At 35.8% G+C, this 17400-nt stretch overlaps 1 protein-coding gene across 1 annotated transcript in view; it reads left to right on the forward strand.

The window, feature by feature from the left end:
• DOP1A (DOP1 leucine zipper like protein A) overlaps window positions 1-17400 on the forward strand; it is a 62275-nt gene that overhangs the window by 29609 nt on the left and 15266 nt on the right. The window contains exons 14-27 of the mRNA XM_077174876.1: window positions 88-321; window positions 2674-3298; window positions 6166-6440; window positions 7093-7245; window positions 9229-9329; window positions 10578-10837; window positions 11520-13527; window positions 13629-13740; window positions 14610-14792; window positions 15079-15204; window positions 15532-15666; window positions 15974-16029; window positions 16512-16616; window positions 17310-17376. Coding sequence (XP_077030991.1) covers window positions 88-321; window positions 2674-3298; window positions 6166-6440; window positions 7093-7245; window positions 9229-9329; window positions 10578-10837; window positions 11520-13527; window positions 13629-13740; window positions 14610-14792; window positions 15079-15204; window positions 15532-15666; window positions 15974-16029; window positions 16512-16616; window positions 17310-17376 — 4440 coding nt within the window. The remainder of the gene's footprint in view (window positions 1-87; window positions 322-2673; window positions 3299-6165; window positions 6441-7092; window positions 7246-9228; window positions 9330-10577; window positions 10838-11519; window positions 13528-13628; window positions 13741-14609; window positions 14793-15078; window positions 15205-15531; window positions 15667-15973; window positions 16030-16511; window positions 16617-17309; window positions 17377-17400) is intronic.

Below are 17400 nucleotides of genomic sequence, written 5' to 3' on the forward strand. Positions count from 1 at the left end.
GCTCTGTTATAGAAAATAAATTTCAGGATGGAATTTGGTGTGACAATTAACAAGTTTTTATTATTACTTTGCTACTCCTATTACTAGGAGACTTACATTGAAATACAGACTGAACACTTGCCTCAGCTGTTGCTCAGGATGATTTCTGCATTGACAAGCCATCTTCATACTTTGCACTTGTCTGAGCTTACTGATTCTCTCAGACTCTGCTCAAAGATCCTTAGTAAGGTTCAGCCTCCATTACTCTCTGCTGGTACAGATGGTATCCTGCAGCTTCCTACTGGACAGAGCAGCTCCATCAAAGAATGGGAAAATAAAAAGGTAACTGATTAGGTTTTGCATCATCTTGCAAAATTGCTTCTTATGTGGAAAAAAGAAATGGGTTTTGTACAGCCTGTGTTGAACACCCTACAAGTCTTTGATTATATGTGAAACCTGGGTAATCAAAATAAATCATAATTGTGGTAAAATTTCTTGAATCTTAGGGTTTTTTACCCAGATATAGTATTATAAATGTATAAATCACTTCAGAATCAGGGCCTAAGAAACAACTAATCAACTAAAGTTTGTAAAGCACTTCAAGAGTATCATGAAGTAAAATAACTGGACTGAAAAGAATTCACCATTTTGATTACATATCAGGCATATGTAAATTCTCCTCTCACCTAATTTATGTGCATTGGTTTAATACCCATCATGTATTTAACTGTCACTGTTAAGTTCTTAGAATAATTTATTAAAGAAATAAAATAAACCAGCCAGCAGCTATTTCTCTTTTATCTTGGTCCACTTTGTTCTATGCAGCCATGGCTATGTTAAGTGACATGCCCTGAAATCCTTGTTTTCCAGCTGAAAAAACTTAAGGAACATCATAGAATAAATTAGGTTGGAAGTGACAGTTGCAGGGCACTGCTAAAAGCAGGGCTGATTTCAAAGTTAGATTTTACTTTAAAGCTAGGTCATGTCACTCAGGATGATATTTGTCTTAATTTTGAGTATTTCCAAGGATGAAGTTACCGTGACTTCTCTGTACAGCTTGTTTGTTTGCACTGTTATTTAATCAGAATTTCCATTGCTACTGCTTGTGTTGGTTGCTTGTGTTCTTTCACTGTGGATTTCTAAACATATCTAAATCTTTTCAGCTGCCTAATGGGAACTCACAGAGAGCAATAGAGCCATCTTCACACAGCTTTTAGCATTCTTTTAAACTAAGTAAATCCACTCTCTGAGCATTCCTTCTACTTCAGGAGCACGACCTGTGGTGATTTTGCATTGGGCATACTCAGTATATCAGAGTTTCCTTTGTACTAATGAGAATAAAATTGGATACAATATTCTGGTTGTGGACCTAAAACTGCTTAGAGGGGACTAATTACTTCCCTTGATTTAGTGACAGTACTTCACCAAAGGAGTCCACTGCTACCTCACATTCCCATAGTCAATTAGGACTCCAGCATCCTTTATTCAGGATCCTATCCTTATTCTCTCTAGCTAATTGATACCTGTCTTGTTTTGTTCTTTTGGGTTTTTGTTTTTTTTTTTTTGTTCCCTTTTTTTTGTTTGTTTTAATAAAGCCTGCTTTAATTGAGTGATACTGCTCTTAGAACCTTCAGTGGCCTTCTACTTCCAATTACATCTGTCTCATACATGGCCATGGTTTCTCTTAAGAGATAGTGAAATGATTTGCCATGCTTCTAATGACTTTTAGATTGTATTTTGTAAAATACAATAGAGACATAGTCTCTTCCAGCTTTCTAGTACATTACTTTAACCATTTTCTGCAGTAATATCTCAAATTTCCATTCTTATTCCATCTCTGGTAAAGCAAGACATTATTCACTGTAAATAATAATGTCACTGTTTTTATTTACTCATGAAAAGTTTTTCATATTATTACATAAGGTTCAAGTTCTGTATTTAACACAGGTAGTGATTAGAGTCAAAACAACTGGGCCTTAGGTCTTAGGCAACATCTGCCATCACTGGTAAAATGCAGGATTGGAAGTAAGTGGGCACCTGCATTTAGGGCCACTGACTGATGCATTTCTATTCCAGTTGTTTCCCTACCTCACATTCTCACCAGGAAACAGACACTATACTACCAGTTACTCTGACTGTAGAGTGCTAGAGCAGTGCAAAAAGCCACTGTGGTTGCTTTTTCTGAGTAAAAGCCATTCATCTATTTATGCATATTCTGAATTATAAGAAATTAAGACATATAAGTCATGAAGAACTGTTATTGTTGCAGCAATCTCTCTTTCTTATTTTGAGGAGATGATTTATTTTCTTTGTAGTTGCAAATGATTAGTAGTTTTTAAATGAGAAGTTTATATCTTTTTGTAATTATAACTTTGTATTTGATGGTTTATGATGCTGTATAAATTAATAATACGCCTATATATTTCAGCACTCTTTCATCATAGACTAGACATAGTTATGATATGAAGAAAATGTTAAAACCAATAATATTTAAATATTTTTCTTGATAAACAGTTTTCTTTTAATGTTAGCTTAGTCTGGCAGGCTTACAGTATCATTTTGCATGAAATATATGAATACATTTAAAACTCTGGAATAAAATTGCTGCTTTCAAATGAAGATACTAATAAATATTGTTTTGCTAAGACCTAAATAACCTATTTTCAGCAGTCATTAAACTTTTATATTGCTCAGGTGCCATCAGTGTCACTTGAAAATCCTAATGATGTGTTTGAAGATGGTGAAAATCCTCCAAGCAGTCGATCATCAGAAAGTGGATTCACTGAGTTTGTACAATACCAGGCAGATACAACCGATGACATTGACAGAGCACTGAATGAAGGTCACAGTGCACCTGGCATCCCTATTGTTGGTAGCACATCCTCAGAGACTGAGACAGCATCAACCGTGGGTTCTGAGGAGACCATTGTACAGCCTCCTTCCATAATGACACAAGGGACAGCAACTCGTAGTGGGAAAACAATCCAAAAGACTGCAATGCAGTGCTGTTTGGAATATGTCCAACAGTTTTTAACCAGATTCATCAACCTCTATATCATTCAGAGTAATTCCTTGTCTCAGCCCTTAGGGGCAGAGCTTCCGGTAGACCCCACTAGAGCGCAAGGACAGAGCACAAAATGGGACAGAGAATCACAAGATGATGCTAAGGTGAAGAAAACAGCCAAGAAGAAAACACCAAAAGAATACCTGCCTGCCTTTATTGCTGCTTGTCAGCTCTACCTTGAATGTTCGAGCTTTCCCGTTTACATTGCTGAAGGAAACCGCACTTCAGAGTTACATCCTGGGAAGCCTGAAGTTGGTAAGCTGCACTCTCATTTGTGCTTTGTTTTTTAAATAATATTTTTTAAATTTCTGCCAAAAAAATTTAATGTAATAGTGTCGTGTTTTGTGTGTGTTATTGTTTTCTGTTCCTCTCAGTAATCGATTTTCTTCTATGTCAACTAGTTTATGTTTGGAAAATAAATTATTTTCTCATAGATTTTTAAGAATATTGCTGGCATGGAATTGGACAGTAATTAATATTGGGGTGGAAAATATAAATTATGCAAACTGAAGCCTGAGAGTAGAATCTATATTGTTGAGTCTTCCTCTTTACTGAATGGATCCACAATGTTTCTTTGTCATATTGCAATAGCCACAGCTCACATCAAATGTTTTTAGCTTCCTTTTATCAGCTTTGGATTGATGTGCACATTGTTCACTTCGGCAATACATGGAAATTGTAAGCTACTGACCAATAAAAATCATACCAGCTAAGAAATTTAATTAATACTACATTGCTCCTATGAAAGGCACCGTTCTTGCAAAAAATTCTTCTATAATTGCATTAAGAAACAAAATAAAAGTGGTGAGTTTTGGTGAGATATGGATGTGTTCACAGATGTATGAAACTATTCAGTACAGACGTGATTAAAACACTGACAGTTATGGATTACTGTAAATTGTGACATTTTAGGATGAACAATCCTTTTTACAGTTTGTTGAGTCTTCAATTTACAGTTCCAATTTTGGATCCACTTCTGATCTGCAATCTGAGAGTTACTTCTTAGAATGTTTTCATGGTGGATATGCTTGGAACATGCAGGAAATAGTAACACTAATTTTGTCTACTGTCGCAGTCGTCTCTGGTTTTATTTTTTTCTAGGAAACTTCCTAGTTGCAGCTTTTTGTTCTTATTTACAATTTTTAAAGCAAGGCTAAGTGGTGATCAGTGCTTGGAGTTGGATAGTGTTTTTGGTTTTAGAAGCAAGCATCTAATTTAACATGACTGCTTCTGTTTCTCTGGTCTTTAAGATGTGTTGTTTATGTCTTCATTATAGGCAGGAGCAGAATGTATATTTGACTTTGTAACATCCAAACATATAAAATGTTTGTCAGTTGAAGGCAATTTGGTTATAGCTGTTTATTAATTATGAGCATGACAGTGCCAAAGATCTGGTACCTTTTATAAAATATCTATCTCAGAATATTTGTGCTTTTATAGCATGACCCTGAAAATGCTAGACATTTATTTATTTATTTCTCCCAAACAGCCTACAAATGAATGTTGTGTCCAAATACTAAAATGTCAGCTGTTTGCTCATTACTTTTTGGTGCACATAACACTTGCTTTTTACTGCCTTGTGCACTGTAGAGCAGAGAGCCTGCAGAGCTTGAGTACTGTGTGCCTTGTATGAGGGCAGTGCTTCTAGGAATCCCTTTCACTTTTGGTAAATGTCTTGGATTTGTGTTTCTTGTTCATCATCTGAACGTTCCTATTGGTGAGTTATCATTTGCAGTCTATTAAACAATGTAACTTTGAGGAATAAGCATCAATTGTAGGTAGGTAAAACCAACAGGAAGGATTTTGTTTCAAATGTAAACATCTGTTGTATAGAATGTCAGGTCAGATGAGAATAGTGCTGGGCCTATTTCCCATAACAGAGAATTGCACTGGAACAGAGAATGGAAGAAGGTAGTTTCCATAATTCTCACACTATCATATCTATTGATATGAGGCTTTTGTACTGCAGAAGAGGCTGTGTTTGTTGAAGGGTTCCTAAATTTGGAATGTTATGATCCTATAGCTCTTAATCACTGGTCAGTCTGTTTTTTTGAAGGAGACGAGTTAATCTGATATTTAATATAATTGTCCTTTAGTTCTGCTGTATGCCTAATTTCTCAGCTATCTTTAATTGAAGAAATTGAAAAGGGAATTGAGTGAAGCTGAAAACAATGGTTATATCTGTACACTTTAAAATACAATATGGAATTGTTAGGTATATTTAGACTCCAGTGGAGCTGTGGGTATAAATTAGAAATTGCATCATTCTTCTCTTAATTCTAAAAGGGGGCTGTATTTGTGCCTATTAAATAACACTTCTTCACTTGTGTCTGGTTCTGGTTGTATTTGCCTTTTTAGGAACATGATCAATAGAGTCCTTTTGAAGTTTTAAGAGAAGTTAGTTTGGTATCTGTAAAATAAAAGGATGCAATATTCACTTGGAGAGTTGACTGTGAACTTTGGAGAAAGACACTTCCAGTATCAACCCAGACTATGGCTTGATAAAGTGAGAGGACAATAAAAAGGGGGAAGCAACCAACTACAGTGAAAACAGAGGATGGTCTAATGGATCATTGCTCTGAACCAAACCATCAATTTTTCTCCAATACAGATTTCTATTTTTAAAATGTTGCCAGGCAAATCTATTTTTGTCAATTTAAAATTAGTCTGCATATGTGTAATATATTATCCTAGGCTCTATAAAATATATTACAGAATTATTTCAGACTACTATCTAGGGTGTTAAGAGGATTAACCTTTGCAGGTTCCTGATTGCTGGTGAAGAATTTTGTGAAGAAGAAAAGTGAATGAAAGGATGTGCTAACTACTAAAAGTCCAGTTTTTTCTGAAGCTGGAAATCATCTGAATGCATTTCCATAAAATTTTTCTCTTACTTGTTAAAATTTTTCTATTAATTTTTGATTACTAAATGTTTGAAGTGATACAGTATTGCATTGGATTATTTTTAAGATACATCAGGAAGTATCTTCCTCTTGCATTTTCCTAAATGGACAGGTTAAAATATGAAGGGACAATTGCACATATAATGATAGAATACAAGAGGAAAATTCCATAATATTTAGATTGTTAAATAAATGCATAATCTGTGCTTTTTGTTTCAGACTGTGAACAAGTACAGCCTCCGCTGTGGCTGCAGACTTTAATGAATGCTTGCAAGCAGGCAAGCAATTTCAGTGTTCAGGGTGTTACTATTTCCCTCGTGATGGACTTGGTTGGATTGACTCAATCTGTTGCTCTTGTCACTGGAGAAAATCTGAACAGTGTGGAAACTGCTCAGCCTCTTAGTCCTAACCAGGGAAGAGTGGCTGTCGTCATCAGGCCTCCTCTTACTCAAGGCAATCTGAGATATATGGCTGAAAAGACAGACTTCTTCAAGGTTAGATGCAGTATCTCATTGCTGTTTCCTTTAGACTTTTTCTGTCTGGTGAGGAATAAGTCTTGACCCCTTTACCATCCTTGATGTGCTAAACCAAATTTTCTTGCTGAATATTTTGATAACATTTGTAACCTGTGTTAGAATCTAAATGAAATACACAGTAAGTTTTTTCCTGCTGACCTTACTGACCACTTGTGTGACACTTCTCTTACTGACCACTTGTGTGACATTCCTTGTTTAATTGAATATTTTAAAGATATAAACAAAACCTGATTGAATAGCAGCATTAATCAGCAAAGGTATAAAACTGAGATGTGCATAGTGTAGGACTATGTAAACAATTTTTGCATTTGTGTAATTCATGTAAGAAATCTTTTGAAAAAGTTAATCAGCAGCAGCGTATATTATGTAGTTAATTATATTTCAATGAAAATTTATTTCTGTACTGACTCCTTAACAGGAGTTGTTTTTGTAGTAAGTTATTGCAGTTTTCTGAACACTTCCTTCTCTTCATACAAGAGGAACCATTTTACAGATTGCCTCTTGGTCACAGGGTGTCATCAGATGTGATGTCTCCCATTGTTGCATGGAGCAGAACAAAGCATGATAGTCATTCACTTGTGTCTTGCAACTTTTCTTTTCGTGTACAAAGCATATAGCTTTAACTCTTTGGGACCAGCTGGGTGATGGAACTCCTCAGCATCATCAGAAGAGTGTGGAGCTTTTCTACCAGCTGCACAACCTCGTCCCATCTTCCAGCATTTGTGAAGATGTTATTAGTCAACAGCTGACTCACAGAGACAAGGCAAGTTGCTCATGTATTTACTTAAAGATGAGTAAAATATATACAGAAATATATTTAGATGAAGGACCCCTCAGAGGAGGGTATGAATAACTTCAATATTGAAAGAAATATTGCCTTACATTGTTTCACATGTTATTTTAGGTCTGTGATGAGTCTCTAGTTTCATGCTAGGCAACAGAGGTTTTTCACCATTCAGCAACAGGCTTATGCAGGAGACTTTCTTATCAAAGTCATGTGATGCTTCCCAATACTTAAAGCATGTGCTTAGTTTTTGCTGTTGTTAGTAGGAGTTCTTATCATGACAGGTACTTATTTTTTTTTCCTCACCTAGAAATTTGTTTCACATAGAGGCTGTCAATTTGACATTCAACTTGAGACCTGTGTAGTGCTTTAAATTTCAAGTATATGCGCAATTTTCACAGCTGCAACAGTATGAATAGAAGGGAAGTACTTGCTTACACATTCTGGCAACTCATGGTTGTGTGACTTCAGGAGTGCTTTCCTTTTTGCCATTCTACCAGAGTTACCAGGTCAAGAAGAGTGAATGTGAGCCCGTCTGTCAATCAGTGCAGTTCACAGCTTGCCATATTGTTGAAATTGGTGATGATTTTTAGTGTCACTTAGGCTGCTCTGTAAACTGCTGTGACTGTGGATGTAGAACTTGGTTATTTCTGCCTACCTTCTGGAGAAAGCAGTAATTTCTTACATCTTCACAGCATGGATTGCAACGGCTTACATGGAGTTATCTCTATGTGTTTGGGAATTGGTATTTTCACTCTATTCAATAACTCAGTGTATTATTTTGTGTAACTGTATGCATTTTGCAGTAGTCTTGTGGATTATTTTCCTGTGAGAAACATATTTTTCTAAATACAAGTGATGCTATCTCTTTTGGTTTTTGTTTTTGGTGTGGAGAGGTTGTTCTATTTTTAGTTTGTTTAACATGAACTGTTTGGTTTTTTTCGTCATTTTCATAGCTTTTACCTAAAGTTTCCGTTATTGTGGCAGGTATTGGATAGATAAGAAGCTGTTGCAAAGCTTCTTAAGTTGTATGATGTAAACTAAGTCTGGAAGTACGTCAGATTGTTAAAAAAAAAGTTGTTTTAACAGTTTTTAGTTTTGTCTCACTTTGGTTAAAGGTACAAATACCTACAGTTCATGTCCTATAACCATATATTCTAACAACAAACAAGTGAAAATCTTTGTCGTCGTGTCTTTGCTTATTTAGTAATTTAGTTTAAGCCCTTAGAATACTCGAAGTAATTTTGATTATTTATTTGGTGTTGTCCTGATTGCTGTGCTTTGTTAACTCTTACTATGGCTTACTAGCTTCCTTGTCTTTTTGGGTGAAGCTGTTTTTATACGTGTGTTCAAGTCATATTACGACATTTGCTGTTGTTTGCAGCCTTGCTGGAATAACTCTTTGCCTGGATCAGCCTCAGTAAGGAGATAAACAGAACAATTCTTACTTTACACCATTTTTACCATTAAATATCCTGAGCTGGACTTCAGTGATCCTTGTAGGTCCCTCCTAACTCAAGATATTCTATGATATTCTGCATATTAGTGCTATGACTGTATTAGTCATTATGAATCCTTTGGGCAGTAAGCATGTCCTATTGGTCCAATTTGTTCCAGAGTTAAATTTACATGTTAGGGAAGAGCTCAATCTACATATCTAGCTAGAAAATTATTCTGTTTCTTTCTAGTATGGCAGTAATGGCATGAAAATAAGTTGAATAGAAAGAGACAGGCTAAACTTTAAGGCAAGATGGAGATAGGAGAGAATCCTTTCATGGTACTCAATTGCTCATAGGCACCTATTGTTGGCTTCTACTGCTTTTAAGATTAAAAAATAGTACATAATCAAAGAAGTAAATTTCATTATATCTTATATCATTTAGGATGCTGTATGACTTTCTTTTTCCAGTTTTATCAGAAGTTTTACATTCTGACAGATCTAACTTATGGTTTGGTTCACAGAAAGTAAGAATGGAAGCTCATGCCAAGTTTGCAGTGCTATGGCATCTCACACGAGATCTTCATATTAACAAATCTTCTTCCTTTGGCCGCACCTTTGACAGGTTGGTGATTACAAGTCTGATTCAGTTGAAATAATTTTACTCCAAAATCTTTGACGGTATTATACGGGGCAACATAGGGTGTTGAAAAATTGAAGAACTACAGTGTAGATATGAGAGGAAGGAAGAAGGACAAAAAATGAATTTGTGGACAAGAATTTGTGTTAGACAAAATTGTTTTCACAGTGATGATTATGTAAGCTGTAAATTTTTCCTGGGAGCTATAAAGAGTGTGGGGAACGAACAGTGACAATATTCATTGACCATCACTGTGCTGTATATTGAGTTTAATATCTGAGTTCTTGCTGTGTTTTAATGTAGGAGCAGGAGAGAGAAATCAACCCAGGATTGAATTATATTATGTAGAAAGTAACAGTAAAACTAAAAAAAACTTAAAAACCAAATAGCAAGCAGGTGCTAAAACATGAGTTCTTCTGTTTAATCTGTGTTTTGTGTAAGAGGTCATTTATGGCAAGCAGCAGAGGATTTCTGTTTTGTGTTCTGGTATTGGACTACCTTCTTAGAAAAGACTGAAGATCTGGACTCTGAAGTGCTTGTGTCTTCCTCAGCTAGCGCAAATGTTGTGGAAAAGTGTTTATTTAGATTTTGTATTGCATACTTAGCTGTAAAGTGTAGAGTAAAAAGGTTATTTCTTTATCTTATGCTGTCACTCATTGCATAAATGGTGATAAATTCTGTGCATACAGCTAAAAGCTTATATACTACTGGGGAATGTAAAACAGGAGGTAAAATTCAGAGTCCACTATATATATTGTTTTTCCTTGTCCGAAAAGGATTCTCAAGGCTCAAACTGTTAAGAAACTAATAGTTGTAGGAACTGCTGAATTGTCAAGTATATTTCTCCTCTCTATTCTTGAAGACAAGAATGTTTTATTTTCCATATATGTTTGTGAATTGGCTTTTAAAATTGTATATTTTTTAATGGCATACCACTTACAAGACAACCAAGGCTTGTTATGCTAATAGCTGTACAAATACTTGATATTGCTACTATTAGAGCAACTGTTAAAAGTGACTTTGTTACTAGCTCTTCCTGCCCATTCCTTCATTGGACTAGACTAAAATATAAAGAGCAAGTTCAAAGTTTTGATTTCAAAGAAAATACTGCTTTGTATGGAGAAGAGACTGGAGTATGTACCAACATTAAATTTGTCATGTATGAGATTGAAGTGGGATTACTCTGTGAGTAGTGGACGATATCCACTGGATTGTTTCTTCTTTCCATTCTAGATCTTTGTTTATCATGCTGGACAGCCTCAATAGCTTGGATGGTTCTACTTGGTCAGTGGGACAAGCCTGGTTAAATCAAGTGCTTCAAAGACATGATATTGCAAGGGTTCTTGAACCTTTGCTCTTACTGCTTCTCCATCCAAAAACTCAGCGAGTTTCAGTTCAGAGAGTACAGGCTGAATGTTACTGGACTAAATCTCCCAATCACCCTGAAGAAGAAAATGAAAAGCAGTTCATGCAGAAGTTCAGCTGTGCTGATGGTATGTACACAAGAAGCCTGTAGGAAGTTTCTTAATTTCTTTGCTTGCTGTTTACATGCAATGTTGAAATCATAGTAGAAATTTTTGAGGGTAACTGAAAAAACTGTTGGAATAACTATGGCTTATATTTGCATTTGTGTGGTATTTTCCTAATTCCAGTTTGTGTGCCCCAAGTACTGTTTAAAGTTGTATTGTTTTTACATTAAAATGATATGCAAGTATTTTAATGCAGAGCATTTTGTTACATCTTACTGAGTCTTAGTAGAACATAAGAATATGGCTTGATGCTTAATCAAGAAATTAAACATTTTTATGGATGATGCGGGGCTGGCTGAAAGCATACCAAAAAGTTTTGAAGGTGTTTGCATGTATTGCATAATTTTAGTTTAGAATTTACTAATTCTGTTTCTTGTGAAAATAAAAGCAGATAAGACTGCATAATGCTTCATGGAGAATTATGTTGTTTTGCTAAGGTATACTGCTAAAACAATTTTGCTTTGTTTTTGCGAGCTTGTCATTTGCTTATTAACATATTTTTTCTTCTGTGAAATAGAAAGACACTCTTTACCCTGCCTTCATAATTTGAAATCTTAATTATAGTTTAAATTCTAAATTTTAATTCTGAATTCTTATTCTGAAGAACAAAATCTTATATGTATACATTTTTTTTGTGTTCTTCAAGCATTCTCCCACATGCCTGTAAGCCAAGGACAACTTATTATACCTAAAGAAGGCAATGAGAAGCAACTTGGTGTGGATGAAATGGAGAACTTCAGCCTGACCGTCAATCCTCTGAGTGACAGGCTTTCCTTGTTAAGTACCAGCAGTGAGACCATACCAATGGTTGTGTCTGATTTTGACCTTCCTGATCATCAGGCTGAAATACTGCAGAGTTCTGACTCTGGCTGTTCTCAGTCATCTACTGGAGACAACATCAGTTACGAAGTGGAAACAGAAAGCCTGAGTGCTCAGGATAGCTCTCAGACTCTGAAAGAAGACTCACCTGATGAAATCGTGCAACAAGTGGTTACAGATCTTATATGCAAAGTTGTAAGTGGTCTTGGAGAAGAAGTTGAATCGGTTAAAGACAGTCTGCACTCTGAGGATGCTTCATGTAAATTCAGCTCATTGGATAGCTCTGTAGAGGTTACAAAAAGTGATGATCAAAATATTCAAAGTAGCCAAAGTAGTTTACTTAGTAATGACAGCTCACAGTTACTATCAGCCTCAACTGAGACTGGACTTGAGAGCTTAGGAGATGAAATGTCAAGAAATAACTCTTCACCTTGTATTGCAGAAAGTCAGCAATCCTTCTCTGATCTTACTCTTTCTTCCACTGAATCAAAGTCTAGAAAACATAGCCACAGTAGTATTCAGTTCAGCTTTAAAGGAAAGCAACCAGAAAAATTGTCAGAAAAAGAAACAATTGTTAAAGAGGCTGGTAAGCAACCAGGTGCAAAACCTAAGGTAAAAATAGCCAAAAAGAAAGATGAAGAGAAGAAGAAAGCACAAACAGAAAAGCTTAAACAAACAAATGTCTTCTTTAGTGATGGTCTTGATTTAGAAAATTGGTACAGTTGTGGAGAAGGAGAAATTTCAGAAATAGAAAGTGATGTTGGATCCCCAGGAATGCGAAAATCTCCTAACTTCAATATCCATCCGCTGTATCAGCATGTGCTGCTTTATCTCCAGTTGTATGACTCTTCAAGGACATTGTATGCTTTTTCTGCAATTAAGGCAATTCTGAAAACAAATCCCTCCGCTTTTGTAAGTGCCATCTCCACTACCAGCGTCAACAATGCATACACTCCTCAGCTTTCATTGCTCCAAAATCTTCTAGCCAGGCACCGAATATCTGTAATGGGCAAGGATTTCTATAGTCACATCCCAGTTGATTCTAACCATAACTTTCGGAGCTCTATGTACATAGAAATTCTCATCTCCTTGTGTCTATACTACATGCGGAGCCATTATCCAACTCACGTTAAAGTCACCTCACAAGACCTCATAGGAAACCGCAACATGCAGATGATGAGTATAGAAATTCTGACACTCCTCTTTGCTGAGTTGGCAAAAGTGATAGAAAGCTCTGCCAAGGGCTTTCCTAGTTTTATTTCAGACATGTTGTCCAAGTGCAAGGTTCAGAAAGTGATCCTGCATTGTCTGCTGTCTTCTATCTTCAGTGCCCAGAAATGGCACAGTGAAAAGATAGCTGGAAAAAACATAGTGGCTGTAGAAGAAGGCTTCTCTGAAGACAGCCTTATAAATTTTTCTGAGGATGAGTTTGACAATGGTAGTACTCTGCAGTCACAACTTCTGAAAGTACTTCAGCGGCTGATTGTGCTGGAACACAGAGTAATGACTGTACCTGAGGAAAATGAAACTGTGTTTGACTTTGTCATAACAGACCTGGAGCACATTGGTCCCCAGCAGCCGATGACTTCTCTGCAGTATTTACATTCCCAGCCAATAACCTGCCAAGGCATGTTTCTGTGTGCAGTGATACGAGCTTTGCACCAGCACTGTGCCTGTAAAATGCATCCCCAGTGGATTGGCCTTATCACTTCTACGTTGCCTTACATGGGAAAAGTTCTTCAAAGGGTGGTTGTTTCAGTGACTCTTCAGCTCTGCAGGAACTTGGATAATTTAATTCAGCAGTATAAATATGAAACTGGATTATCTGATAATAGGTATGTAGATGTAGAGGTATAATTTTTTTAACTGAATTTGATTGTTTTGAATTACTCTGCTGTCAGATGAACTCATTAAAAAAAAATTACTCTTCTTTTAGGCCTCTCTGGATGGCATCAGTCACTCCCCCAGATATGGTTCTCACTTTATTAGAAGGGATCACAACAATAATTCATTACTGCCTCCTGGATCCATCTACACAGTATCATCAGGTAAACTTATCTGCGTGTCTGAGACGTTCCTAGGCAATTCATGTCAAATCAAGGACTGTGATTATATTAGCAGTTATGAAGATCTGGGTGACAAAAATAACAAATATGTTGTCTTAGCTATAAATATGGGGGTTTACTGACAATACAAACAGAAAACCACGTTTCTTTGGATGATACTTTTAAGAGAATACTCTTATATTTCTTTGCTTGTTTTGGTTTTCTGTTACCCTGAAATAACAGAAGTTTAATTCTTTAACTTTAAGACCTTTAAAATTCCACTTTATAGAGCTGCCTTTGTTGTGTTCACCTTGCAATATGTCTAAACATTATCCTTCTGTTCCTTTTGTATATTTACAATTTTTCTTTTTAGTCAAGCAGTATTTTTAGATCTGATATTCTGAGCATAGTGTCTCTTAAGAATTTGGTCCAGGTTCCATGAGACACTTTTGCCCTTTTTCTCAGTAATCTTGTTTTTGTGCTTTTTCACCATTATTACACCCCTTTGCTTTCCATTCATTTGAAAGTGACTGAAAGTAGGTTTTGCTTATGTAAATAAATAATTTTGCCTAGAGTATTAGCTAGACTTAAAATTCTGAAATAATTGTTTTGCAAAGGTATAGGCAGAGGGTACAAAATTGATTGCTATAGACATGAGACCTCCCGTGTTCAGAGTACATTTTATATTGCACAACTCAACAAAAGTTTCTCTATTATTTTAAAAGTCTCAAAGCTGTACATATTTTAAGAATTAATGAAAAAATTATGAAAAAGAGTTAAGGTTGAAAGCTTCCATGTTAGGTAAGTCAAAATTTTCTTTATTTTAAATATGCTGTTTATGTTCTTCTCTATCTCCTCTTCTCTCCCACTAGCTTTTGGTTAATGTAGATCAGAAGCATTTGGTTGAAGCACGTAATGGGATCCTCTCTATCTTGCATATGATCATGTCTTCTGTGACTTTACTGTGGAGCATCCTGCACCTTGCAGATTCTTCAGAGAAAACTACTGCTGCTGCTGCTGCATCCATCACCACTATTAATCTTGGGTCAACTAAGGTTAGAACACGAGGGATAATATCATTTAAATTGTTCGTTAATATCTTCATCAAAATAAGTTCAATCCTCTTCCCTTAAATCTAAATTGAATTTTTATGCCTTTGTCCTCATCTACTCACTCACCACAAAAAATAGGCTTTTATAAATGAATATTGAGTATGCTTTTAAGCTAAAATTTATCGTTCAGTGCAATATGTCACCTCTTTGCTTTCTGCAGAGAAAAGATTTTGAACTTAATGCTAAGATGCTTATCTGAAAGGGTATGTGTTCTGCTTTCGTATTTCAGAATTTGAGGCAACAGATTCTGGAACTTCTGGGTCCAATTTCAATGAATCATGGTGTTCACTTCATGGCTGCTATTGCATTTGTATGGAATGAAAGGAGGCAAAACAAAAATACTTCAAGGACAAAGGTACGTTTATATTACAGTGGTCACTTCAAATAGTGCTAATACTTCTAAGTGATTTTGTGTTAGGAAGAAGAAAATTCAGACATTCCAGTGAAAAAAGACAATGAAGTACGGACAATATTTGCATTTCTAATTAGCAACTGTACTGTCAGGGAGGTACCACTAGAATGGGACAATCTTCCTGAATTCTTCAGGGGAAGAGTAAGTGATACCAGGTCTCTAGATGAACTGTTAAGTGATAAAATTTCAATCCCATGAGGACAGCTGCCTTAGTTTTGGCATAGCCATTGTTTGTGTTGATAGTCTGTGACATACATCTGGTTCTTTTAGGTTATTCCTACAGCATGTGAAGAACAACTTCTGCTGGTTGAGCTGGTTCGCTCTATCAGTGTTATGAGAACAGAGACTGTCATACAGACAGTGAAAGAAGTTCTGAAGCAGCCTCCAGCCATAGCAAAGGACAAGGTATGGAAACTCTACAGATCCTATTGATTTATATGATGTCCTCTTGAAGCAACTTAGAACACTGATGATATGGGTACTTGATTGACAAAGCTGAGCAGCACAATGTGAACATTTTCACTATATCTTAAGAGATAAATGAAAAATATAACTTCACAGAGGGATGTCTGAAAGGGCATTTTTAGTGTTCTATTAAATTAAGCTATATGTTTAGGCATTGCAGTAACATTATAGCATTGTCAATTTTACCCTAGTGAGGGGAAAAAAAGCCACTTCTTTCTGATAACACAGGTTTCATATCTTTTTCTAGAAGCATCTTTCGCTGGAAGTCTGCATGTTGCAGTTTTTCTATGCTTATACTCAAAGGTGAGAATACAAACCCAATTTTATTTCTGTCATCAGGAAACAGATAATCAACTTGAATATTTTACATCTTTTTGTTACAGGATGATCAATAGTCTGTGTAATATAAATAGTGAAGAAAGAATGGGTTTGATCTGTAGGTTTGTTAAAAAAGGTGGTTTATTTTGTGAGTTCCATAGTACTGCATCACCTTTCTTCCTCCACCTAAAAATCCTGCATGTAATCTGCCCAAAGAAAGCTGATCTTAATTGTGCTGTAACTCATTCATGCCATTCCAGCTTTGTAATGAAAAGCGTCTTTTAAGAATGCTGTTCTACCTTCAACTGTTTCTTAATGGCTTGATGTAGCAACCTCGTATTAAAAGAAGCTGTAAGGGTGTTGATTCCAAATATCTGACAGCAGAGATACGATGTAAAAAGAAATTGGGGGAATACCTGAGGGAGATGATGTTTTCATCATTGACATTGCTGCTGTCTCTTCCTTAGGATTCCAGTGACCAGCTTAGTAGACAGCTGGGCAGCCCTGCTGCTTCTGTTAAAGGATTCCATACAGGTTGGTCTTCCAGCCCCAGGACAGTTTCTCATACTTGGGTAAGTGCTCCTGGTATTTGCAATTTTCAAATATGCTCAAATGTAGGTGTGTGAAATTATTCTGAAGTATTAGTGTTTCTAAATCTGTCCCTTACTTTTGACTCATAGAGTTATTGCCTAAGTTCTGTGGGCCTTATCAAATTAGTTTCTTCTCTGAGGAATGGCTACATATATTAAATTTTATACTATAGTATGATATAAGCCACAACCTCACCTTAATGATTATTTCAGTGATTCAGGCTCTTTAAGCAACAGATGTAAGTTTCTGATTTTTCCTAAAAAATAACAACAATGACTATTTCTTAGGTATTTGAAGCCCACTAGAGTGGGCTGAATTCTCACCATGGAAACAGTTTGTGGACTGTTAGAAATATAACTTTGAATATATTTTCTGTATAATGCTTCAAGGACGATTTTCTTCAATATTTTGAGTTTATCTTCCCTAGTAAACTGTCTCTGAAGATATTTTTGTATATAATCAAGTAAAACCTGTTCTTGTTAAACTCTTATGATAAAAATTAACTTAAGGAACTTGAAAAGATGTTTCCTGGAATATTGATAAGTAGCAATCCCTGTGGGTTTAGTAATTAAATATTGCACAAATAAATGTCTTCAGATTTGTCCTAACTCTGAAAACTGCTGAATAATGTATCATGAGAAGAAAGTCCATATTCAACTTCTGTATTTTTTCAGTGTTCTTAATGAGTTCATCATGAAAAACCCAAGTCTGGAGAATAAGAAAGATCAAAGAGATCTACAGGTAAGAAATTTGCTGTATGTGTCT

Source organism: Agelaius phoeniceus, chromosome 3 (assembly GCF_051311805.1).
Source record: "Agelaius phoeniceus isolate bAgePho1 chromosome 3, bAgePho1.hap1, whole genome shotgun sequence".
Lineage (NCBI taxonomy): Eukaryota > Metazoa > Chordata > Aves > Passeriformes > Icteridae > Agelaius > Agelaius phoeniceus.